The sequence below is a fragment of the Lynx canadensis genome, chromosome C1 (assembly GCF_007474595.2).
Source record: "Lynx canadensis isolate LIC74 chromosome C1, mLynCan4.pri.v2, whole genome shotgun sequence".
NCBI classification, from domain to species: domain Eukaryota; kingdom Metazoa; phylum Chordata; class Mammalia; order Carnivora; family Felidae; genus Lynx; species Lynx canadensis.
This window is the reverse complement of record NC_044310.1, coordinates 50,340,225-50,368,063: the sequence shown is the minus strand read 5'-3', so window position 1 is coordinate 50,368,063 and position 27,839 is coordinate 50,340,225. Positions and strand designations below refer to the sequence as shown.

The window sequence follows — 27,839 nt, the reverse complement described above, 5'->3', positions numbered from 1 at the left end:
GGCTCAGTTGGTCAAGCATTCAACTTCGACTCAGGTCATGATGTCACGGTTCATGAGTTCGAGCCCCATGTCAGGCTCTGTGCTGGAGCCTGGAGCCTGCTTCGGTTTCTATGTCTCCCTCTCTCTCTGCCCCTCCCCTGCTTGTGCTCTGTCTCTGTCTCTGTCTCTCTCTCAAAAATAAACATTAAAAAAAAAACAATTAAAAAATTTTTCAGCACTTTTCATTCAATTGATGGTTAGAAGCCTTCCTATAATTAGATACCAGAATGTCATAAATTATGCTCAACTATGCAAGATAAAGGATCTATAATATAAATAGCTATTATGTACCATACTATCTATATTAGTTGTCACATCAAATTCTCACAACAATCTGTACAGTATTTTATCAAGTATTCTTTTTCTTCTTAACAATTTTATGTTGTTAAGTTCGATGGTTACTTCCATGATTCTAACCTCCATAAACTCTCAGCATCATTCCATATTTAGCTACTGAAGTTCAGGGACAGAGGCCTTCTTGAAACATATTCTTCTCTTAAACTGCCTAACTCTACAATCTCTTGGAAATGCTAGTGTGCTAGGATGCTCCTTTGCTGGCTTGTGAGGCCCATGCTGGGTTAGCTTCCTGTTGTTGTCTATACATCAGTCCTAAGTAAACTCACCAGCTCCCATGACTTAAAATACTACCTAGATCAATAGTTTTCAGAATATGGTCCCTGGATGAGGAGTATCAGCATCACTTGGGAAATAATTAGGAATGCAAATTATCAAGTCCTCCCAGATGTAAGGAATCAGAAATTGGGAGGGGGCCCAGCAGCTAGTGCTTTTAACAAGCTCTTTAGATGCTTCTGATGCACTCTGAAGTTTGAAAGCCAGACTTCTAGATAAGTGTTTTCCATACTACAGGTTGCAACTTATTAAACCGTCAAGAAATAAACTGAGTTGCAAACAGCATTTTAAAAAATGAAATAGAGGGGTGCCTGGGTGGCTCAGTAGGTTAAGCGACAGACGCTTGATTATGGCTCAGGTCATGATCTCACGGTTCCTGAGTTTGAGCCTCACATCAGGCTCTGCGCTGACAGTACAGACCCTGCTTGGGATTCTCTCTCTCTCTCCCTCTTTATCCGCCCCTCCCCTGCTCATGCTCCCTCTCTCTCTCCAAATAGATAAACTTAAAAAAAAGAAAAACAATAAAGTTCTTCATATGTTATAAAGGTAAGTAATATTTTGTGAAACTTTTATTTCAATTATATATGCACGTAAGCGTGTGTGTGTGTGTGTGTGTGTGTGTGTGCGCGTGCACATCTATACCCGATTAAGTAATCCATAGGTTACCATGGATCACAGTCTGATTAAAACTCAGATCTATAGGATTATATGAGCTCTTTGTATGTCTGGCTCCTTCTTGTCACTTTGGTCTTATCTTGGCCGTTGTTTCCTATTCTACTTAATGTTGACTCCTGCAAAGCATTTATTCTCACTACTTTGTTTTATTTTAGTTATTCAGACTATTTATCAATATTTAATCTATCTCATTGTTTATAATCTTTCTCTCCTACTAGAATATAAGCTAATGAGAGAGATCTTGTTCTCTCTGTCATGTTCCCAACACCTAGAACAATCTCTGGCCACCTATAATATCCACTCAAAAATGAAGTTTATAAAGAAGTAATTACCAAAGATCACCTAAGTTAGATTGTAACTACACTTTAAAATCCTATGTGTCTCATGTCTGTGACCTAATAAAATCACCACTTCCTAGTGGGCCTAAGGCTTGGATTCCAGCCATCCACTTCATAGTCCTGGACCATGGGAAAGTCAGAAAATCATACTTTCACAACTGTTAAAAAGAAATGGTTAGATTTGGGACAGTAAGAATCTGATAAAACAGTGAACCAATCTACTTTTAGTTTTGGATGGATGAGCAGAGTAGTCATTTTTTTTTTTTTTAATTTTTTTTTTTCAACGTTTATTTATTTTTGGGACAGAGAGAGACAGAGCATGAACGGGGGAGGGGCAGAGAGAGAGGGAGACACAGAATCGGAAACAGGCTCCAGGCTCCGAGCCATCAGCCCAGAGCCTGACGCGGGGCTCGAACTCATGGACCGCGAGATCGTGACCTGGCTGAAGTCGGACGCCTAACCGACTGCGCCACCCAGGCGCCCCCAGAGTAGTCATTTAATAAGAGTTAAGGAACAAAGAAAAAAGCCATGGGATACACTTCACAAAGAAATATAGGAAGCTAGAGGCTTTAGGCTCACCTACATTTAAAATGTGAACGATCTAACACCCCATATGGTTCAAACCCTTCTGAAGAAAGGGAAAGTATGCTGGGAAAATAAAATTAGGGAGCAAAACAAATGGAAAATCATATTCACAGCGTAAATATATTTGCTGGAGAATCTGTGAAATGCTACAGTTGGATGACTTAAGAATTAGAAGTTTTTTCTGCATTCAGTGTAAAATGGCGTTTCCTGAACTCCACTAATATGTGAATGTGTTTGTGCACATGTATGAAAACACATGTATGCCAACTTGGAACTTTGGGGAGGGTGCTACTGTCTTATGGCATCAAAGCCATATTTACTGGATAATCTTAACCACTTTGTACCTACTTCTGCTATACTAAATGAGATTTAAGTAACAGGAAGTATAGATGATAATACAGGCTCTGGAATCAGAGTCTGGGTTCAAATTCCATTTCCACTACTTACTAGCTGTGTAACTTTGGAACACATTCCTTAATTTTTCTGAGCCTCAGTTTCTTTATTTGTATAATTAGAGACCTCACAGGTTAGTTGTTAGACGTTAACTGAGTTAATAGATAAAAGGCCTGACGTATGGACACCAGAGTGTTTACTTGATATCACATCCTTATACTAAGCTCTTTAAATGCTTTTCTCCTCAGGTTATAACTACGCTGTGAGGAAGGTTATCATAAGACATCCCTTCCCCCACTTATAGATGAGCAAGTGTGAGCCATGAAGGAGTTAATTCACTTGTCCCTGAATTCACAAATAGAACTAGGATTAGAACATTGTCTTTATCACATGCCTAAACCAGATTTCCTAACTATGCAAATATGGGCACTCTAGCTTCCTGGAAATTATGAATAACCAACAAGTATCTCCACTCTGCTGCAGCTGTCCTAACACCTATATCAGAACAAGGGATTATGGTACACATGTGCATACACATATCAATCATATCCATCAGTGTAACTCTCCAGAAGAGGTTGAGAAACACTACAGCACACTTGTCATATTTTGTTCCAATGCTTTTGTACACTCCCTTCCAAGTTGGTGACCCCAATAAAACTATATATTTCATAACAGACTCAATACCGTTAGTAAAAAGCAGTTGGCTTTTAACAAAGATTTGTGGAATAAATGAAGAAAACGCTGTACGAGAAAGGGCTTTTTAAAACCACAAAGTGCAAATCAAGTTTTTATAAAGCCAACTAAATGATTATAAACACATCTATTTATATTTTAATTCACATCTTATTACAGTATTTGGGAAAATACCATTATAAAATCAACTTAGCAATAATTATTAGTAAGAGCTATAATACTTGTTGAAATTTCACTGTTTGACAAGCCAAAGGCTCTATCACCTTATTTTAATCTTCACCCCCAACCCTGGAAAGTAAGAACCATGATTTTTATACAAGAGGGCATGCTGAAGGTCATACACTAAGAAGTCCTGCAGTCAGAATTTTAACTCTTTCGGTTTCTCTATCAAACTCCTTTTTTAAATCGTGGAAGGAACAAGGTTATTTTTAAAAGAACATATATAAATACGTATTTCACAAACCATAAAATTCACCCATTTAAATACATAATCCTGTAGGTTTTACTAAATTCACAAAATGTGCAACCATCATCACAATCTAATTTTAGGGTATTTTCATCACCCTCCCCAAAGGAAATTCCATGTACAATAGCAATCAGATCTAACTGTATATACTTTACATGCATAAAAGAAATGCAAATTCTTTTAAATAAAGCCTCCATTAAATACATGTATGAATGTATATTTGATACAGCTAATGCAAAGAAAATCATGAAAGGAATTCTAAAGGAGAATATGACTCCAGCCTTCTGTAATTTTGCATTAGCAACATCACCATCGGTTTGAATACAGAAAGTCATCAAGAGCTGGCATCCACATCCAACTCTGCTTATTGTGGGTCAAAGTGCAAGTTAAAGGACTTCTTAGCATTTTTCCGTTCACAACCAAATAGTAACAGTAGGAGGAAATGTAGATAAAATACTGTATAACCCGTTGCCTTTGACATTCACTCTACTATTAGTATTAAAGGAGGGAAGTTTAGTAAATTAAGTGAAAAATTAAGGAGATGTAAATTTTCTTTTTCAGCATGATATGCTAATACACATTTTCTAAGAACCCACAGAATGGCATTGATGATTGACAACCATCATGAAAGCACAATTTAATAAATTCTGCATTCACTGCAAAGAATGAAAAGGAACTCACTGTCGGTAAAGGCATATTCTTCATTTTCGTCACTGTCATCAGACGGAGCTTTATAAGGAGGTGGAAGTTTCATTGGAGGTGGAGCGGTTCCTGGTCTCTGAAAATGCAAAATTTGAGAGAGAGGTTAATTGCCTTTGCACAGTCCTCTTCCTCAATGACAAACAGGATAAGAAGATAATCTAAATATTTTGACTGTATCCAATTTCAGTCACATAAGAAGGGCTGTGAAACAAATACAATTTGTCTTCTTATATTTATGTTATTATGTAAGTGACCCTGTGATATAAACATACTACTATAGAAAAATAGGAATTCAAAAGCAACATTTAAGACGGTTGACCTGCCCAGAAGAATACATTCCTTTCCCCAGTGAGAATGCCAATTATATATATTTTATTTACACTGTTATTAACCAAATAATTCAAATGAAAGACATTTCAAAACCGATGTAAAAACTATCCACTATATTAATTCTATAACTATTTAAACTGTTTACTCAATTGCAGAAGACACAGATTTCATTCTTATATAGTTAAAATGAAATACCAAGATTTTCTAACTGTAAAAATATTCATCTGTAATTTGCAGATAGTCAACATACACATTTTAAGGTTTTAAAAAACAAATCTTTATGATGAATATTTTTTTGTATTTCTGTAGACGTATTCTTTAAATTTACCCACCAAATGATACAGCACATAAATATCTGCCTCAGACTTAAAGTAGAACAAAACTCTATGGTCAGATTACCTTCACAGAATGTAGACATTTTCTTGAACGCTGGGAAAAATAAAACATGGTAAAGTTTACGGAGAGATCCAAGCTGCTAAAAAGAATAGGAGCTGATAGATCCAAGCACTCCACAAATATCAAAATAACTGGATTAAGATTTGTTTGCTACAGGGTTTCAATAGAGTACATTCAATTATGCTTTATATGACAAAACCACTAATGGCAGGATACAATCCAGTAAATGTCCATTACAGAAAGCAGGCCTGTAATAAATTCCTCCAAAGCAGAAAACATTACCTGAGATCCACAAAGAAAAACACACACCCAAATTTATTTAAGATTAAGCAACAAAAGAATACAGAAGTGTGATCATGCTACGTCTTTATTCTTGCTTGAAAAAACTTAAAAGTGTGTTAACTGAAGAGTCAAGAAGGTGCATGTATTCCCTCAGTAAACCTTTTCCTCTGAACCAGATCATTCCAGGTCAAAGACAATACTTGGGACAAGGACAGACAGCTTTTAATATTAAGAGATATGAACTCTTTAATGCCATTTAAAAAACATATTTAAGAGGAAACTGTTACACCACTGATTTTATTAAAATTAACTTCTACCAACACTTTTTAAATTTATTTTTTAAATTTACATCCAAGTTAGTTAGCATATAGTGCAACAATGATTTCAGGAGTAGATTCCTTAATGCCCCCTTACCATTTAGCACCCCCCCACCCCCCGTCCCACAACTCCTCCACTAACATTCTGTTTGTTCTCCGTATTTAAGAGTCTCTTATGTTTTGTCCATCCTCCCTGTTTTTATATTATTTTTGCTTCCCTTCCCTTATGTTCACCTGTTTTATATCTAAAAGTCCTCATGAGTGAAGTCCTATGATATTTGTCTTTCTCTGACTAATTTCGCTTAGCATAATACCCTCTAGTTCCATCCATGTAGTACCAACACTCAGAATATAGGATAAGCATGTCCTGGTCACCCTATCGTTTGATTGTGGGTTGCCAGATACCTGGGGCATATTTCTACTGCTCATAAGGGAAGGTTGTAGGGAGGGCCAGGCTCTCTTGGTGGCAATGAAGGATGGAGCAAGGGACATACAAGGAGGCCAAGTGAATATAATCTCCATGAGAGCAGAGAATAGTAGTGTGGTATCCTTAGTTTCAAGAACAGTGCCTGGTATAAAGCAGGCCTCCCAACACTATAGTCTGAATGAGCAAATAACTGCTTGCCAGTCATGCTGCTTAGGTCTAACATATTAACTTCTAGAAAAATGACAGTAATGGAAAAGGTTCTTGTCCAATAGCATTGCATAGTAATTTTGTCTGGTAGAGATGCAAATTATTTTAGTCCTGTAAAAAGGATAACTCCAAAGGTTATAGCGTTATTGCCCTGTCAAGATGTTAACCAGTTTTGTATCTAAATTTGAATCTTACTCATGCATTCTCTGAACAACTAATAAATACTTCACTCTCTCCAATTCTCTCAGAACCGGGCTATCTTGGTGGTTCCCTCCTTAATGAGGTAAGTAAATAACTGGCCCCTGTACATATTACATAATTTCATAGGTCACTTGGGCTGTGAATTATTTCCCATTAGCAGGAGTAGTAAATGGAGTTTGGGTTTTACAGTCTGACAATTTAGTGGTATTTGAGGACTCATTATATATTGGTTCTACGGGGATCCATTCTCTAGGTTGAGAGACAATTGAAAATAGGTTGTTAGTCCTTATTTCCCTGTTGGTGTTTTTGTACAATAACAGGTCTGGTGTCCACTGGAAAGAATAGCTTTCTGACATGAAGACCAGTGGGTATGTACATTTCTATCTACATTTGTCCTATGGCTCAAGCTATAGGGTAGAGGCCGAAAAATCTCTGCGTATCTGAAAGTGAGAAAAGCCCCTACCTCTCATTGTGAGAAATATTTTCCTACCTTCAGAGGGTGCTAATAAATTAGAAAAAAAAAATCTCTTTCCGATTGGTTTATAGAGACTAATAAGCATTATTTAAATCTAATATTCCCAGTTTTCCAGAAAATAGTAAAACTAACCTCACATGACCTTAGATGTGTCAGCCTTTTAACTGAAAACCAAAATACCTTTCCATAGAAACCACGAACTCAGAGGCATTTTAATATAACAATTCAGATTCACAAAATCAAAGTGATTTGGTGAATTTAGAAACAGCTATACTTTCTCCCTAATATCCTTGATCTTACTGATGTGGAGTATAAAGCAAAATAAGACTATAAAAACATTTACACCAAGGTGGCATGATCCCCACATGTCTACATGCCACGTATGCATACATATAATATATAAAAGAATATCACAAATATTTACACATCGCAGAGTATTGTCAGCCAATTCTAAGACCTAGCACAATGTGGAGTATAGTGATAGAAAACTGTATCACCTGTTACTGTTAAGAAAAATCAAAGAGCACATCTTGTAACACTCTAAGTGCCACCAGGAGGGTCACAAAAGATCATTCTGATCTTTGCAAAAACCTTCATGAGGTTCTCCTTAGCCCCAGACTCGAGCAAGTCCAGATTTCTCACTTGAAATAGATGTGAGTCTTAACATCAATCTTATGAAGGAATAATTTACATACAATAAAATGTACTCATGGGGTGCCTGGGTAACTCAGTTGGTTAAGCTTTTGATTTTGGGTCAGGTCATGATCTTGCGGTCCCTAAATTCAAGCCCTGTGTTGGGCTCTGTGCTGATAGCTCAGAGCCTGGAGCCTGCTTCAGATTCTGTGTCTCCCTCTCTCTCTGCCCCTCCCCTAGCTCATACTCTGTCTCATTCTCTCTCAAAAATAAATAAATGTTAAAAAAAATTTTTTTTAATGTACTCAGTTTACGTACTTACTTGGTATAGATACATTTTTATAAGTTTAACATGACTGTATTTTTTTTTAATGTTTATTTACTTTTGAGAGGGCCAGAGAGAGAGAGAGAGACAGAGACAGAGACAGAGCGAGAGCAGGGGAAGGGCAGAGAGAGAGGGAGACACAGAATCTGAAGCAGGCTCCAGGCTCTGAGTGTCAGCACAGAGCCCAACGCGGGGCTCAAACCCACAAACCATGAGATCATGACCTGAGTTGAAGTCAGACACTCAACTGACTAAGCCTCCCAGATGCCCCTAACATGACTGTATTTTTAAGGACTATTATGTTTGGTTGGACACAATATTTGCATTTGGGTAGTACATAAAAAGAAAATAAAGAGAACAACAGGAGACCACTTCTCTGTGAAAGAACATCTCCTACTTGTATCAGCGTCCATGACTCCTTGAGAAAAAGTATATGAAGTAACACTGAAGCAAGTTTTAGAAGGAAAATGCCAAGGAGTTACAAGCATATAGTGAGTATTAGTATGTCTATGAATCCTGATGGTCTGTCATTTCACACTCCGTGATGAAAAGCAGCCAAAATTTAGATTTCTAGCCTACACCTTTCCTAGTATTTGGTTTCAGGTGACATTTATTGTCTCTTTTAAGGTTGTAATTCTAGAGAATAAGCACTGCTTTTGTATTGAGGAAACAATACATAAAAGGAATTTTATTTTACCTTATTTTATGAGAGAGTGTGAGCAGGGGAGAGGGGAAGAGGGAGGGAGGGAGGGAGAGGGGGAGGTAGAGAATTTCAAGCAGGTTCCACTCTTAGCATGGAGCCCAACGCAGGCCTCAATCCCATGGCTTAAGGACCATGATCTGAGCGGAAACCAAGAGTCGGATGCTCAAACAACTAAGCCACCCAGATGCCCCTAAAAGGAATTACTTCTAATGATGACAATTTTAAAGGAGATTTTTATTTTATTTTATTTTATTTTATTTTATTTTATTTTATTTTATTTTATTTTATTTTATTTTATTATATGAAATTTATTGTCAAATTAGTTTCCATAAAACACCCAGTGCTCATCCCAAAAGATGCCCTCTTCAATGCCCATCACCTACCTAAAGGAGATTTTTAAAGAGATAGTATAATTTGTAATCATCTGACCTCCCAACTTTGGGAAGTCTGTCTGCCTGTGCTCCCATAGTATCCCAGGCATGCTTTTTTCATCGTAATTGTACTTTTGGTTATTTCACTATGTGTCACATTCATCTGTGCACCTCTTAGAGTAAAGGTGCTTTGTTATTTTAGAATGTAGTATAGTGCTTAGCATGTAAACTATAATTTCAGATAAGAGACATGGTAAGGTACATCCTGTAACCACTGAAACATCATCCCGTAAGGGGAGATGCTGATACTGATCTGACTTCTCTCACTGCAACGTTAACTCAGTGGTTAGTCATTCTCTGAACCAAAGAACTCAGCTGGACAGAACTTCACTGACTTTTGGTACTGCCAAGCTCTAACTGGATTTTTTTTTTTTTTTTTCTGAATGCAAATATCCTGGCTTTCTTTGAGACTCAATTTAGTTTAATGGTACAGGCCAAAGTTGGTAAGAATCATATATTTATCTTTCTCTTTCCTAGGATCTTATGTGGAATTATCCTGAATCACCTAACTACCTGTTCCCCAAACCAATTAAGTTAGTAACCAGTTTATTCATATGTGTGTGGTTATTATCTGTGTCCCCCACAGACTAATCTCTTCCCTGCTTCCTTTATGATTTCATCTCCCTGGACTGCTCTGCACAGTAGTAATGGGCCACACTATGGGTTTCCAGCAGACATTTGAGAAATGCTCAGATCTTGGAACCAAGACACAAATTGACAAAATTCCAACAACAGAATAGACTAAATATTCTGAGAAAACCACCTTAACCACACAAAGATGACAGATAAAATTTCAAAAATGTGCTTTTGCAACATATGACTGAAGCCAGAAACGACCATAAATCCCAAATCAGAAGGTCAAGTGGTGCACAAGAAGGTGGCACTTGCCCAGAGGGCATGTGCCAATTCTTGGTGACGTAAAGCCAGAGATTTTTTATTTTGTTTTTATTCATTCAACAAGTATGTATGTACTCTGTATCTGTTAGGCACCAGGCAGTGTTTTGGGCAATGGGATAGGGCAATATTGAGATAGATGAGCTCCCTGTCTTCATGGAATTTCTTTTCCAGCCCCTTTCCAATGCCACATTTTGTGAGTCTTCATGTCTTGTCCCCAAATTGCTTTAGGTGGCAGTCACTAAACTCTATATTGTTTGCCTTGCCCCAGCTAGAATGTAAGCTCCCAGAAGGGCAAGGACTTTTTGTCTGTCTTTAAAAACTTCACTGTGATACACTGACATAAAAAACTGCACACATTTTAAAGTGTACAATTTGAATTCATCATCACAATCATGATAATGAATATAACCATCAATCCCAAAAGTTTCTCCATGCTTTGTCTTAATCCCTCCTTCTGGCCCCTTTCCCTGGTGCCCCATTCTCATGATCTCCTTTTTGTCAGCATTGGTTTTATATTCTAGACATTTAATCCCTTCAAATGAAGGCTATTACTTGCAAAAGGCTGAGAAAGATTTCTGCAAGTAATGACCTAGATTCCTCCACATAATATTTCTAGAAGCAATAACTATGGTCTTCCAGAATCTACATATTATCTGTGTCTACCAAAAGGTGCCAAAATCAAGCTAGAATCCTGAACACACAGCATATGCTGATAACCTGACTATAATCTATGTGATTAAAATCTGAATTCAAAGAAGGTAACCAACCAGGTTAAAACAATTCTATAATTTGGTAAGGGAACTATGCTACTATTTCTTATCCTTTTCAAGAACCCTTCCTCCCAAATCCTTAAGGCACCTTGAATGATCCCTGCATACATGTCTATAAGGTCATGATCTCACGATTCCACAGTTCGAGCCCTACCGTCAGGCTCCGCGCTTAGAGCCTGCTTGGGTCTCTCTCTCTCTCTCTCTCTCTGCTCCTACCCTGCTTGCACTCTCTTTCTCTCTCTCTTTCACTTTCTCTCTCTCTCTCTATCTCTCTCTCAGAAATACACTTTTTTTTTTTTTGAAAGAGAGAGATAAAAAAAGGAACACAGCTGCTTCCATTAAAAAAAAAAAGAGTATTGGGGTGCCTGGGTGGCTCAGTCGCTTAAGCGTCCGGCTTCAGCTCAGGTCATGATCTCACAGTCCATGAGTTAGAGCTCCAAGTCAGGCTCTGTGCTGACAGCTTGGAGCCTGGAGCCTGCTTCAGATTCTGTGTCTCCTTCCCTCTCTGCCCCTCCCCTGCTCATGCTCTGTCTCTCTCAATCTCAAAAATAAATAAAAACATTTAAAAAAATTTTTTTTCAAGAGTATTATATAAACCACAATCTCTGATTATAACTGAAATCCATGAGAAAATAAAAGGTTTTTAAAAATAGTCATATGGAAATTTAAAAATACATTTCTAAGTAAGTTTGGGTAAAAAAGACATGAAATGGGGACTTAAAAAAAAACAACAAACCTAACTACTGAACAACAGAAATTCAACCTAAAATCTCAGAATGTAAAGAGGGACTTGTCTTAAATGATTATTTAAAAAAAAAATGGCTAAAAATTAATAACCTCTATAACTCTCTAAAGATTACCGTGGGGAGTGGGGGGAGTAGAAGAATAAAAGCAAACAAAGTAAGGCAGTATAAAGATGAGAACGAAATTAAGCAGAATAAAGATAAACAGAGATGACTAACGCAGTTCAAAAATTAATACTTTAAATAGAGGAATTATAGGTGTGCCTGGGTGGCTCAGTCGATTAGGCATCTGACTCTTGATTTCAGCTCAGGTCACAATCTCACTATTTGTGAGATCGAGCCCCACCTTGGGCTGTGTGCTACCACTGTGACCTGCTTGGGATTCTCTCTCTCTGCCCTTCCCCTGCTTGTGCTCTCTATGTCAAATAAATAAACTTCAAAATACATACAAATATACATACATACATACACACCTACATAAAGGAATTATACATTTGAAACAAAGGTAATGTCAACTATTACCTCAATAAAAATTTTTTTAAGATAAATTAAATGAAAATTATCTTCAAAATTAATTAAGAAAGAAGTAAAAAATTAAACTATATTCACAATGAAAAAGAACTATGGATAGAACATATATAATTCAAGCTAAGAGAATACATAAACAACTTTATACCAAAAAATGTAAAAATTAAGTGATATCAGTATTCCCAAAAAAGAGCCAGTAACCCAAACTGACTCTAGAATAGAAAATGTGAATAGTTCCATAACTATTAAAGAACTGAATCAATATTTTAGATGTTCTCACATAGAAAACACAGGCCCAGGGGCGCCTGGGTGGCTCAGCTGTTTAAGCGTCTGACTTTGGCTCAAGTCATGATCTCACAGCTCATGGTTTTGAGCCCCACATTGGACTCTGTGCTGACAGCTCAGAGCCTGGAGCCTGCTTCAGGTTCTGTGCCTCCTTCTCTATCACTCTATGTCTCTCTCTCTCTCAAAAATAAGTAAAACATTTTAAAAATTAAAAAAAAAAAGAAAGAAAACACAGGCCCAAACTGGCTTTACAGGCTAGTGTGACCAAAGATTTAAGGAATGAATAATTACCATTTTACACAGAGAACTGAAAAAGAAGAAACACGCCTACCATCCATTTTGGTAGTCTCATCTATTCAAAAGCAGATAGGATAGTACATAAATCCCTAGCCAATCTCATTCCTAACCACAGATGCAAAAATCCTAAAAGAAATAATGCCAGAAAAATTAATGTGTGAAAAAGATCATGACCAGATTAAGTTTAATTCAAGAATTCAAGATTGGTTCAACATTAAAAAAATCTATTAATGTAAGTTACCACAGTAAAGGATTCAAGGAGAAAAATACATTATACATACACAATTATTTCAGTGAATGCAGATAATACATGTGATGAAATTCAATGCCAATGCCATTCGTGACAAAAAATTCTTAGCAAAATAAGAATGAAAGGGGATACTTCCTTAACCTGAAGGATTATTTTTTTTTTAATTTTTTTTTTTAACCTTTATTTATTTTTGGGACAGAGGGAGCATGATGGGGGAGGGGCAGAGAGAGAGGGAGACACAGAATTGGAAGCAGGCTCCAGGCTCTGAGCCATCAGCCCAGAGCCCGACGCGGGGCTCGAACTCATGGACCGCGAGATCGTGACCTGAGCTGAAGTCGGACACTTAACCGACTGAGCCACCCAGGCGCCCCTTAACCTGAAGGATTATTACAAAAACTTACAGAACACATCATATTCAATGGTGAAATATTAAAAACAATTTCTTAAGAAAAAATTTTTTAAGGTTTATTTATTTTTGATAGAGAGAGGGAGAGAGTGCAAATGGCAGAGGGGCAGAGGCAGGGAAACACAGAATCCAAAGCAGGCTCCAGACTCTGAGCTGTCAGCACAGAGTCTGACATGGGGCTCGAACCCACAAATCATAAGATCATGACCTGAGCCAAAGTCGGACACTTATCCAACTGAGCCACCCAGGCACCTTTATTAAAAGCAATTTCTTAAATATCAGGAGGAGACACAACAAAAATGTTAGCTATCATTACTTCTTTAGTAAACACAATGGAAGTTTCAGCAGATAGAATAAGAAAAAGATTGGAACAAAGGGGAAAAGAAAACTGCCTTTATCCAAAGTGATTATTATTACCTATACAGAAAATCCAGAAATAAAAATTTACATAGTATTAGAATTTGAGATTCACATTCTTAAAATTACTTTATGTACACTTATGGAGGACATAAAGATACTAGAAAGCTCTACATACAATATTTAATAAGTTTATCCTTAGGTGGTGGGTTTATGGGAGATTTTATTTTTTTAGTTTCACCCTTTTGGTTTTCCAAATGTTCTGCACTGGATTATTTTATTTTATAAAAGAATAACAGTATAATGTTATAAGATGTTGAATAAATATGTAAAAATCAATTTTATGTCCAAACAAAAATCAATTTTATGTCTATACACTAGCAACAAACAGAAAATGCAATTTAAAATATTTGAAAGCAATACAAAAAACAAAAACAAAAAAAATAAAGGCAATACAAAATCTAAGGGTATCTAGGAATAAATCAACTGAAAGATTTACAATACCTTTCTGAATAAAATTATAAAAATTCAAAGAAATAAAAGAATATACAGGAAGATATACCATGTTAATGATTAATAAGACTAGATATCATAAAGATATAACTTCTTTACAAATTAATCTACCAATATGACACAGTTCCCATCAAAATCCTCAAAGACTTTTTTTTGTTGAATTTGACAAGTTAGAGCTACAACTCATATGAAAAAGAAGGACACAAATAGGTAAGACATTTCTAAGGAAGAGGAAATATGTAAAGGAAATTGCTCTACTAGAAAACAAGATTTATTATTAGGCTTTAATAATTGAGCTAGTGCAGCATTTGTACTGGGACATACCTGGGGAACAAAGAGAAAACTCAGAAGCCGACTCCCCCCGATAACCTGAGATAGGATAGAGGTTGCACTATAAGTCAGTAGATAAAGGAGGACCTATTTTAAAATAGTAGGATAATTAGTTATCTTGATGGGGAAAAACGAAAATTACTCCCTACCAGATACCATATTCTAAAATAAATTGTAGATCACCTAATTCTACTAAAATAGAGGCAGGAAAACAGGAATGGATGACTGGTTCTGATCGATGGTAAGGAATGTTTTCTCAGAGAGATGACCTCTGAGCTTCTCCTTGAAGGATAAAAGGAAGAACAATGTGGGAAATGGACTTCCAGGCTGAGACAACAGCAAGATCACTGTCCCAGAAAGTCCCAAGAGTGAGAAGCATTTTCTAGGAATAGACAGACAACCAGCCCAGCTGAACAGCAAAGAAAGACAAAGATGACAATGGATGACTGGTGCTTCATCATGGTTTTGCACCTGTTTCACTACTTTTCTGGCCTTCTTCATGGCCAGAACCAGTTATATTCTCAGGAAGGAAACATTATTAGTATGGTCCTTCTACCCTGATGCTAATTAAAAAACCATTCTTATTAACTGCAGCTCAGATATGCAAGAAGACACCAAAACACTTTTTAAAGGTTTGAGAGGTTCAAGTTACCTTTTCTTTTTTTTCTTCGGTGTTTTGGTCCTGGTTACTAGCGATTATGTTGGCCTTGTTATGCACAGTAGGAACAACCTAGGACCACAAAAAAAAGAGGGGGGGAAGGAAAAGGGATAAAACATTTAAATGTCACAGTCATCACACTATTTCTTTAAACAGTTAAAATCTTACTTAACTAAGTCTCTGACTTCATCTAAAAAGTAAAGACCTGAGAAGTAGAGTTCAAGGCCAACAATACAATTTGAAAAATACTACAAGCTAGATAACCCCAAATATTGTGTGTGTGCGTGTGTGTGTGTGTGTGTGTGTGTGTGTGTGTGTGTAACATCAAAGAGCAGTAAGTTCCCAAGCTGGTGTAGATCCACAAAGTGAAGACAGAGAAGACTAAAAAAGCAAGTCATGACATCGACTGTCATCCACACATCTCAGTTTCCAAAATACAGTTTTAGGGGCAACCTATGTTAGTCTCTAGAACATGGGATGCACCATTTATTTGGTAGGTTTACCTTTTTCTTCACTGTACCCCAGTTCAAGTATGTTATCTAGCACACTGTGCATACTCCATAACTATCTCAGCATCACTGTTAGCAGGAAGATGAATTATAAATCTAGTCGCAGTCCTGGATAAAAGCTCAGTGAGAGCTGGGATTTAATGATTGATCACTGTTATCACTATACATAATGCTCAGGAAGAACCCATTACATGCTTGCACTCAATAAATGTTTACACGTGAATGAAACAGCTCCATTTCATAGAAACAATTCTAATTATCGATGGTGCCAACATCATAGATTACTTTTGTACTCACTTCTTCTTATAAAACAATCCATGAAACATCTTAGGAAAATACAACAGTTTTAGTGATTTTTTTAAAAGGCTCCACGAATAACTAACACAAATAATTTTGCCATAGAATCTAATAATTAACATGAAGATTCTAAGAAAAAAATCTCCTTTCTCAGAAATGTAAAGAAACTGCCTGCCTTGGGATAATTTAAAAGCCAAAACATAACAACAACAACAACAAAAAAAAACCCACCTCTGTCTGGATATAATTTAAAATTAAATTTTCTTCACCTTTACTATAGAGTCTAAAGACATAAATTAATTTTGGAATAAATGAGCAAGTCTCAGAAATGTTTCATTTAAATAAAAAACAATACTAATCACACATCAACACATATGTAATGTTTTGTATACGAACAGACACTGTGAGTGCTTAATATTTATACCTCTATTTATTTATTTCTTTATATTTATTTTTAAATTTTTAAAAATATTTTTATTTATTTTTGAGACAGAGACAGAGCATGAGCAGGGGAGAGGCAGAGAGAGAGGGAGACACAGAATCTGAAGCAGGCTCCAGGCTCTGAGCTGTCAGCACAGAGCCCGACGTGGGGCTCGAACTCACCAACCGCGAGATCATGACTTGAGCCGAAGTCGGATATTCAACCGACTGACCTACACGGGCGCCCCTATACCTCTATTTAATACACACCACAATCCAAGTCAGCGTCAAAAACTGGTGGGTCTACAGGCATGCACTTCCTGTCCTGAAGGATCTTAAAATATTTTGCCTCCCTGACAAGTCAGAATACCTATCCACACTGGACCTACTTTCTCCCATGGGAAAAACCAGCTGAAGTTGAATAGCAGAAGCTCTGGGGTGGGACACGATGTCAGCGGCCACTCATAAGGTTTACTGTTTTTTAAATAGCACAGAACTATATCTCTGTAAACATATCATTAGCAAGAACAAAAGCTCACCAGGATGACTGCATCCTCAAGCAAAGTAGAAGACTCCATATTTCTTATGAAAAAACTACATTTTTATATGATTAATATGCAAATGTACCATCAGAAAAATTTAGGTGCCATTATGAAATAACGGTATTAGGGAAGTACAAATGGAATACAGGGAAAAAGAAAACAACACATGATAATAAACTTAGTGAACTGATGGGATGACCCCCAATTTCAAACAGGTTTGTTTTGGAATGTGGAAAAATAATATGAGATGCTACGGTGAAATGTAGTTATGTTAAGTCGAACAAAATTACCTTGGCATAAAAACTTTCTATAGAGGAGTGCAATATAAATCACGGGTTCTGGGGCGCCTGGGTGGCTCAGTCGGTTAAGCGGCCGACTTTGGCTCAGGTCATGATCTCGCGGACCGTGAGTTCGAGCCCCGCGTCGGGCTCTATGCTGACAGCTCAGAGCCTGGAGCCTGTTTCAGATTCTGTGTCTCCCTCTCTCTGACCCTCCCCTGTTCATGCTCTGTCTCTCTCTGTCTCAAAAATGAATAAACGTTAAAAAAATAAAATAAAAAATAAATAAAATAAATAAATCACGGGTTCCGCTCTCAAATAAGCATTTGCCAAATAAACTTAATACACACATTTCTTTCTAGGATGCTGAAAATACAGTTGAGAAATTCAGGAGAAAAAGCTTAAAAAGGTCACATATTGGTGATATGCCTAACACATCCGTTAAAAGTGCAAATATAAAAAAGTAAACTACAACTCAAAGAATAAAAAAAAAAGCACAAATATAAACACCACTGCTCAATTCATGATGTTGATGACAATCTACATGTAACAGGGGCACCTGAGACACAGGGTCTTTGGGGGCGCTTGGGTGATTCAGTCAGTTGGGCGTCTGACTTCAGCTCAGGTCATGATCTCATAGTTCATGGGTTCGGGCCCTGCATCAGGGTCTGTGCTGCCAGCTTGGAACCTGGATCCTGCTTCAGATTCTGTGTCTCCCTTTTTCTTTCTGCCCCTTCCCCGCTCACACTCTGTCTCTCTCAAAAATAAATAAATATTAAAAAAAAAAAATAGACAATAGGGTCTTTGATAGTCCCATTAGGAAATGACTTCTTTGGGGGTTTTGAGGAAAGTCTCAAAGTTTAATGAAAAGTGGTCAAAACTGATTAAGCATGTGGCTATATTTTCTACTCCTGTGAGGGTCAATACTATTTGCAACAACAAATAAGCCAAAGAGAGCGCCATTTTGCAAAGATATGAAACTTGATTTCTTTCATTGCCTCATTCAAACAGGAATCATTTTGTGTTGAAAAATGGAGTAAGTCATGGACATAATAATTAACACCATCACCTGAATATGTTCCCTTGCCTAGAATCAGAGACAGTTCAATGCTTGCTGAACTGAATGCACCATGTGGCAGTCTGCTGTGCCGCATTGGGGCTGAATGACTCGAGCAAGGCACAATGCAGAGAAGATCTTTTTTGAACAGTTGCAAGAAACTGCACCGTTTGTCATCTGAGTGAAAATTTCCACTTCAGCTCACCAGCAAAGGCTGGATTAAATGCTTGCTTGGCCTTTTTGGTTGACTTTATAACTTACTTAAAAGCTGTGAACATTTTTTGGGCAGGGCATTCACAAGTGGCCACATAAAGGTATAATTTGATTGGCTCATTCTAGCTCAAAACGGTTTCTTTAGAAGTGCCATTTGGCAAGGAATAATTTGGCCATTTTTCCTATTGAACTCAAGTTTCCAGAAATAAAAGTGATAGCTTCCACAACTTTCTCTGAGTGTAAGAGTTAAAAAGTGGCTTCCAAAAACTTTGATTCCAAAAAAGACTTCAAAAGTGGATTCCAAAAAATTTCAAATGGTATCAGAGGGAAAAGACTTTATTCAGTTCACCTCTGTCAGTCAGTCTTGGACTAGGAGGGATCATACTGCAATGCAGTGCACCACAGCAGAGCGGTGGGGGGAGCGTGTAGCCTACTGTGTGCAGGGAGGTTCAAGTGTGGCAGTGTGTCGATGCCCCCCCCCACCCCCGCCCTCAGGGCAGCCAAACATCTGTCTGTCCGGTTTGCCACCCAAATACTATTCTCTGTATGCCTTGACATACAAAAGGTTGAAAAAGACTGCCTTACTTATTGAAAAGCATTTTTAGAAAACATGCACAGTTTTTCTACTGTTCAAAAGTGCCTGTGTTTTGAACAGCTGTCTTCCATAAAATAAAGAAAAATAAACATTTCTTCCCGTTACAGGGCTTATGGGTGATATTTCTGCTGCATGTTACAATATAAAATACATACCCTGCCACTAACATTAGAGTTGTAATTCCATACCAAAAGAGTAATTTATTACAGAAGCAAGCGTTATGATTAAATACTGCTGGTTTTGAATTCGGAATGTCCAAAAGAACATACGACAATGCACCATGTTTGCACGCTTTAATAAATACACAGAACATGATAGTACCTCTAGAATGGTGTTATATCTGACCCCTTTATGTTCAAAGTATTTTTATAAATAAAGTAACTGGCTCAGAAAAGTTAAGTAACTTGTCTCTCAGTTAGCAAAGCTGGTAAACAGGGAAATCAAGGAATTGAAAACAGGTCGGTTTGACTCCACAGCCTGTGACTTAAACCAGTGCAAGCTGGAATGACTCAAATTTGGCCAAACGACCACAATCAAAGAAAAAAGGGGAAAGTGAATAACTAAAGAAAATAACTAAATTTTTATGAAGTAATGCTTTCTCTGGGTAATAGTAGGATCAAAATGAAAATAATGTAGAAAAAAACACAGAGGAAAAGCTTGGTCTATAGATACGCAGAGAGTATTTTTGAACGCATTGAAAATATTAACTTAGGCTTACTCTTGGAGTGGACGACAAGCTCTGAACAATGAACACCACAGGATTTCCTGCATTCTTAATGGCCTCAACTGCTTCTCTGTGTGAGGCATTCTGCAAATCTACTCCAGACACCTGAAACACAGAAGTCACTTCAATTAGAAAGGCTGTCGAGTTCACATATATTAACTAGCTATGAGAACAGCCAGAGTCTAATGAATTAGACCAAAGCCAAAAAACTAAGATTGGCCCATAAAAAGCTTTGTTGCTTTAGGAGAACATATTTAAGGAAAATAACATTCTGCCTTCAAGACAAGCGAATGAGACAAACATCTTAGTAACAATAGCCCTGGTTAAATACAATTATCCAAAATAGGTAGCTCAGTTCATGACAGAATCCTAAGAAGCTTCTGTGCTGTGGTGTCACCTCTGCCACCAACACAGCACATAATTCTGAGTGGGGACAGGGAAGGGCGGTCTGGACTCTTCTCTCGAATTGAGAAGTATGATATTTTAAGCACACTGTCCATTATCACAATTGAGTAGCGGAACATCTCTCAAATGATGTTCAAAAAAGAACTATGAAAATATCCATGGGTTCTTTTACTAAAAGTGTTCTCTGTTCAGTAAATTGGGGTAAGTGTAAATAGCTCCTCATCATACAGATTTCAGAAAACCTAACATGCAAACGTCCATAATCTCCAAGAGCATTCTGTATTTACCATATTTAACAGAACCAGTTTTTCAAAACAATAATGTAACAAGGCCTTGGTAAATGCAGGGGTGCCTATGGTCAGCAGACAATGACAGTTTGTGAATACTTTTTCATGTTAAGGAGACCAAAGAAATCGGAATGTAGGTGGATAGGGATGTGGGATCAAGGTTGGCTTTTGTGTTTGAGATGGGAGGTATCACAGTAATCGTGGTGCAGTGGAGAGGAAATGGATATGAGAGAGAGAAGTGACACCTGTAGAAGTAAATCCTTGGACACTGAGGAGGGAATGACTTCTGTGCTACAAGTCAGGCAGGTTGGCTTTAGACAGAAGCACAAACAGTTCATTTGTTGTTACAGATACAGTTAGGAAAAAAAAAGATTTGGCACGCAGTGGCAGCAAGGGGAAGTTCCTTTTTGACTGCTTTCATTTTCTCCATGAAATAAAAAACAAGGACCATAAACTGAGCAGTTTAGGAGGTATGAAGGAGTTACGTCGGGAAGCAGGAAAATGAAATAACTAGGGACATATTACAGGATTGCAGGGCAGAACTAAAGACTCACTTGAGAAGGAGCTCATGAATTTTAAAATGAGACCAGACATCACTGTTATTTTCTCCAGCCATGCCAGAGTCCTGAAATAAGCAAAGAGTTGCATTAAACTAGGATGTGGTTCCCCCAGACAAGTTCAGTAAAAGCAAAGGGGATCCAAGGAGCTGGAAACGACAAGGATGATCAATCACGGAATCAGAGCAGAGTGAAGAGAAAACTGAGCACCTCTGAAGCTGAGGGACACACAGGTAAGGGCCTGAAGGTATGAGACAGGAGCGTCGTATGTGAGAGAGGTCTGAAGGCAGGTGGGTCCAGGGGTGCCTGGGTGCTTAAGACACTTAAGTGTCTGACTCTTGATTTTGGCTCAGGTCATGATCCCAGGGTCATGGGATTGAGCCCTGTGTCAGCTCTGCACTCAGCATGGAGCCTGCTTAAGATTCTGTCTCCCTCTGTCCCTTCCCCTGCTTGCTCTCTCTCTAAAAAGAAATAAATGATTAGCAAAAAAATTTTTTAAATAAAAAAATAAAAAAGGCAGGTGAGTCTAAAGCACAGTGTAAAATGGAGAGGAGAGAGAGGTGAGGTCAGGAAGGCAGCTGAAGGCACACAACACAAAAGCCACGGCAGGAACTTTGGCCTTTTATTCTAACAGACATCCGGTGGGAGGTTTCAATGCTCTGTAAAGCCTTTTCCCATCTGAACTCAGGAAGGATGAGGATAATAGTAAATGCATATAGAAAAAAATTTAACTGAAGCTTAAAAGCAATCACAAGGGTTTGATGAAGCTTCTTACGAATAACCTGATCCCCATGACATTCTACAATAAATGAGGTAGAAGCTATAAAAGAACCACTTCATCTTCCAGTAATAACCAGCTTCGGTTTCCCCAACACAGATTTCCACAGGGCTAAATGTGAATCCCTAAAGTTGGGAAGTTAGGGGGGAAAATGGAATTCTGTTACAACAAAAAAATAACCTGAGTGTTTCTAAGCTGTAAATTTATAACCCAAAGTGTGTCCCATTCACACAAGACAGACCCATTTCTAAAAATTAAATTAAATTCCAATTTCCCACTTAAACAAATTCTTCTCTACATGGGCCTAATCTTTTATGCAATTGTGCAATTGTTTCAAGGCAGAAAGAAATATTAAGCTTTACTTAAAAACAAATGAGTAATTCTCTTCACGGGAAAAAAGTAAACAAATGACTCAGTATGTTTGACAAAATAAAGATTCAAGTATTAACATTTCACATCTGGTGTGAGTTTAAAGAAATTTACTAAATCTGAGACACAACAGTGATATAAAAGTGTTGATGGATAAGTGAGAGAATACATTCATCTTACAGCAGAGAGAGATGAGGGGAAAACCCACAAAATTTAAGAATATAAACAATGAACAATCCAATTAGGAAACAGGCAAAAGACCTGCATAAACATTTCCCTGAAAAGGACACATACATAAGGTGTGAAAAGTTCTTTATCATTTTCCATTGGGGAAACTCAAAACAACAATGAGGTATCACTATCTGCCCATCAGAATGTGCAGAATGAAAAACAGTGACAACACCAAATGTTGGTGAGGATGTGGGGAAACTGGGCCACTCATACATTGCTGGTGGGAATGTAAAATAGTACAGCCACTGTGGAAAATAGTTTTGACAGCTCCTTTCAAAACTAAAAATGGACTTACCATACAACCCAGCAATTGCATTCTTGGGCCTTTATCTCAAATGAAGACTTATTTTCACTCAGGAACTTGTATACAAATATTTAGAGAAGCTTTATTCATAACAATAAGCCAAGAACTGGAAACTACCCAAGTGGCTTTCAGTGGATGAATGGTTAAACTGTGGTACCTCCACACCATGAAATACTATTCAGACATAATAAAAGGGTATCAACTATTAATGGACACAACAGATTAAATGAACTTCAGTGAAATTATACAGAATGAAAAAAGCCAATCTCAAAAAGATACAGAATGCATAATTCCATTTCTGTGATAATTGTGAAATGAGATAATTAAAGACATGGAGAAACAGATCAGTGATTCTCAGAGGTTGGGGATGGGGGGATATGAAGAGGGGAAGAGGAATGGCTGCAGAGGGTAGCACAGGGGAGTCTTGTGGTGATACAGTTGAGTTTCTTGATTGTGGTGGTGGTTATGCAAGGCTACACATGTGATCAAACTGGAGAGCTATAAAAACACATACAGTTATACATCGGTGTGTGCCTAATTGGTAAGATGGAAATAAGGTCTGTGAATTATGTCAATATCAGTATTTTGATTTTGCTATCGTACTATGGCTATAGTTACTGTTAAGGTAACATTAACATTGAGGGAGGCTGAGGGAAGAGTATATGGGACCTCCTTGTGTATTTCTTTACAATTTCTTTCCCATGACTCTGTATTTCAAAATAGAAAGTTAAGGTGGGGGAGAGACCAAACAAAATACAAAACATATATTTAAAAATTAAGTTCAAATATATCAGGAATCAAAATAAAAAATTAATCCATGCCACTTATTTACTAGATGAAGATTATCAATGTAGATTTAATAAGACAAAATCCCTTATGTATTGCTTACAAAACATACAACTAAAACAAAATCACAAATAAAGGTGAAAATGAAGGAATGAAAAAAAACAAAAAAACAAAAAGCAAACCAATGTACCATGCAAATACTTAATAAAGGAAACCACACCTGCCCCAGAAGGAGTAATCCTTTTAAAATATGTATGCATTCATAATCTTCTAATGGATTCTCACTGCGTTCAAAGACAACCTTCCAAGCTCTCTGTGATGTGGCTTCACTTTACCTCTCAGACCTTTTCTCTTCGCGCTCTCTTGCTCCCTTTAGCTACATTATCAGTGCCAGTCTGCTTTCTGCTCCTTCAACACAGCCAGACAAACTCCTACCTCAGAGCTTTCGCCTTTTAGTTCTCTCTGCCTGGATCCTTCTTCCCCTATACATCCACAGGGCTCATTCTCACGCTTCCTGTATTTGTCTCAGTATCATCTTCCATAACCAATCAGTTGCAATTACCACCTCCATTCCTTATCTTTCTGTTCTATTTCTCCATAGAATCTACAATCTAACACTCTACACATCACCTATGTAATATCTTCCCTACTACCATGTAAATGCCATAGTAGGAATTTTGCTCATTTTCTTCACTGCCATGTCCCCCGTGTGTTTGAAATTTTTTCAATTTCAAAAACACAAATATAACCTAATATTTGTATATACAGAAAGGTTTTACACAGTTCTTTGCTTTAATACTCACAATAATGCTATGGGTTTTGAATTCTCATTTCCACAAGAATAAGGTGCATTTAATAATTTGTCCAAGAACAAATGCAAAGTAAACAGGGCAATCAAGACTTCACCCCATGACCTCCAGTGCTCTTTTCACTTTATCAGAGCTGAAGCACCAGGACTGAAGTTTATCATCATAAAGCAGGTGTCACGAAGAAGCAGATGCTGGGACTGAAGATATGGAATATGAGGTCATCCAATAAATGCAATGCAAAGAAATGTGTGAGGTTCAGACCTCAGGACATTCTCAGTGCCTTGATGGACCTTTTAAACTCTGCTCTGCAAATCTGCCACATGTGAACAATGGATTCGCCCCTCCCTCCAATGGAATCTGGGAGGATGTGTGTGGCTATTCCACTGACACATATTTATAAAAGGTAGAGCTTGTTCTAGGGAATCTAGTCAATAATATGGTAACAATGTTGTATGGGGACAGATGCTAACTACACTTGGGGCAAGCACTGCGGAATGTACAGAATTGTCGAATCACTATGTTGTATACCTCCTACACCTACAAAAATTAATGTAACATTCAATCTAGATCAACTACACCTACAAAAAAGAGAATATTAGAAATTTTTTAAATGATGAAAAAAAATTACAACTTGTCAGACTGTGGGAGAAGCACAATGCTCATCACCTGCCTCATTCTGTTAAATCATAGAATTGTTTTTTCAGTCAGCTGCGCCTTTGTGCAGCATTCTGTATGCTACCATCCTGATGTTATAATTATATACATATAATTATGTAAACAACATACAAACTAAGGCATGGGAAGAAAATACACCAATTGTACATACATATACCCCAACAATGAAGGGAGGACTTCTGGTTAAATATTACTGTCTTAAAGCAGGTTTCAAACGAAAACAGAATTTTAACATCATTTACCTCAAGTATTTTATCTCCTGTTTTAAGAGCATTTGTTTTTCCTGCTGGACTGTCTTCTAAAACTTGTTTGATAAATATACCTTTAAGTTCCTCTCCATTCTTCAGGCGTTTTATAACAGTTTGTCCACCAACAATACTAATACCAAGGGACACATTGGGTTCTCTGAAAATCTCAACACTGTAAAAAGAAAATAAATTCACTCATGAATAAGTTAGTATAACTTGTTGGACTGTCACTAGAAGTGTTCACTTTGTACCATATCCTTGTGACTCATATCTTATATGAATATATTTTTACAAATGTTATCAAAATTGTACCTCGTTCAAAAATTCTAAGATATTTTCAGTGATTTGTGGCACATGTGAAGCCTAAATTTAGCAAAAGATTTCTAAAACAATAATTACACCTCTTAATATTCTTAATGTTCACAGCTCCTACCACAATATATTTTCTGTAATTAGTTCTTTTAATCTATATCCATAACATTAGCAAAGAATGAAGAAAGTAATAAATGGGTGAAAAAAAATCAAGAAAGTCACATATATCATTTTGACAAAACCCACAAACTTTCATAATAAAATAAATTTCTGACCAAAAATCTTGTTACCCAAACTGTTTTTTTTCCAGTCAGCAGGTTTAACCTGTGGTTCTTTAAGTGGAGGACAGATTTTGCTCTTAAGGCTGGAAGTTGTTCTTTTTCTTCCTACCTCCACATCCCTCCCTCCCTCCCTCCCTCCCTCCCTCCCTCCCTCCCTTCCTTCCTTCCTTCCTTTATTGAGACAGAGAGAGAGCAAGTTGGGGAGGGAGGGAGAGAAAGGGAGAGAGAAATCCCAAGCAGGCTCCACACTGTCAGCGCAGAGCCTGATGCAGGGCTCGTAACTCACGATGAAATCATGACCTGAGCTGAAATCGTGTGTTCAACCACCTGAGCCTCCCAGGCAACCTGAATGAGCCACCCAGGCACCCCACATAACTTTAAAAAATAAAGAATGGAATAAAACTTGCTCTTCCCTGGTTATGAGTTTTGCTCAGACTGCACAGATGTGACCAATGATTAACTGAAATTTTTAAAAAGTAGTTCAGAAAACAGCTCCCAAGAGGGGCACCTGGGTGGCTCCGTGGGTTAAGCATCTGACTCTTGGATTTTGGTTCAGGTCATGAACCAGGTTAGTGGGATGGAGCCCGGGTCTATGAACTGAAAGTGTGGAGCCTGGTTCAGATTCTCTCTGCCCCTCCCCTGCTTGTGGGCAGCTCTCTCAAACTAACATAAACAAACATTGAAAAAAGAAAAGAAAATGGCTCCCAAAGACAAAATTCAGAAGTGCAAGAAGAAAACAGACAACGTAGGTAGGTATTGTGGCATTAATAACGCATGCAGAATAGAGCAGCTAATGGAAGACTTTTATATACTGTTAGCTCAAACTAGGCACAAACTTGGAACTAACACAAGGGAAGGAAGGAGGATAGAGATAAATTGACACATGATAGAAACCTCAACTGATGTTGTTGTTCACTTAAAAAAAAAAATAAGGGAAGGAATTTTAGTCCTTTCAGGGAAGTCCTACCTGCCTTCCTCAAGGATGCAGTAATAAAATATGCTTAGTCCATTGGTTACTACCATACATGGACAATTGCAAATTGCTTTCTCTGCAAAGGTATGATAAAGACTTTCCTAATATTGATTACAGTCATTTTGCCCAGGTAAAAATCTCTAGAGAAGACAAACTGAAACTAAAATTTAGGTCATTTTGTAGCAATGTGGATGGAACTGGAGAGTGTTATGCTAAGTGAAATAAGTCACACAGAGAAAGACAGATACCATATGCTTTCACTCTTATGTGGACCCTGAGAAACTTAACAGAAGACCATGGGGGAGGGGAAGGGAAAAACAAAGTTAGAGAGGGAGAGAGCCAAACCATAAGAGACTCTTAAAAACTGAGAATAAACTGAGGGTTGATGGGGGGTGGGGGACAGGGGAAAGTGGGTGATGGGCATTGAGGGGGGCACCTGTTGGGATGAGCACTGGGTGTTGTATGCAAACCAATTTAACAACAAATTTCATATTAAAATAATTAAAAAAAAAAAAAAAACCTTAGACCAGCCTAGATGTACATTATGGCAATACTTAATCAGTAGAGAACGTCTAAATGACACTCTGAAAGGAAAGAGCAACCAACTGTGTTCTCCTACTGAGAAAGCCAATGACATCATCAACGTACATTCTTGGTGGACCCCAGTGGCTGAAGTTTGGAGTTTCTTCTCCTTCACCTTCTTCTCTCTCAGGTAACTCACTGAAGAGAGACAAAGGAAAAACACACATGCACCTTGTAAAACAGTGCTGTTAAAGGTTCTTACAAAGTTTTGAAGTTGAGCGATCTATATGTAGGTAAATAGTTCTTAATTTTTAAGGTTTAAAATATTTACATCAACAGTTAACTATCTGTACAAAACAAAAATACATTACTTTTAATGTTCAAC

General features: G+C 37.5%; 1 protein-coding gene across 2 annotated transcripts in view; it reads right to left on the bottom strand.

Annotated features, from left to right (window-relative positions):
* PATJ (PATJ crumbs cell polarity complex component) overlaps positions 1-27,839 on the bottom strand; it is a 363,529-nt gene that overhangs the window by 199,274 nt on the left and 136,416 nt on the right. For both annotated transcript variants that reach the window (XM_030323890.1, XM_030323891.2), the window contains exons 23-27: positions 27,581-27,652; positions 25,361-25,538; positions 19,912-20,022; positions 15,277-15,354; positions 4,501-4,597 (exon numbers count right to left, since the gene is read on the bottom strand). In XM_030323890.1, the coding sequence (XP_030179750.1) occupies positions 4,501-4,597; positions 15,277-15,354; positions 19,912-20,022; positions 25,361-25,538; positions 27,581-27,652 (536 nt within the window). The remainder of the gene's footprint in view (positions 1-4,500; positions 4,598-15,276; positions 15,355-19,911; positions 20,023-25,360; positions 25,539-27,580; positions 27,653-27,839) is intronic.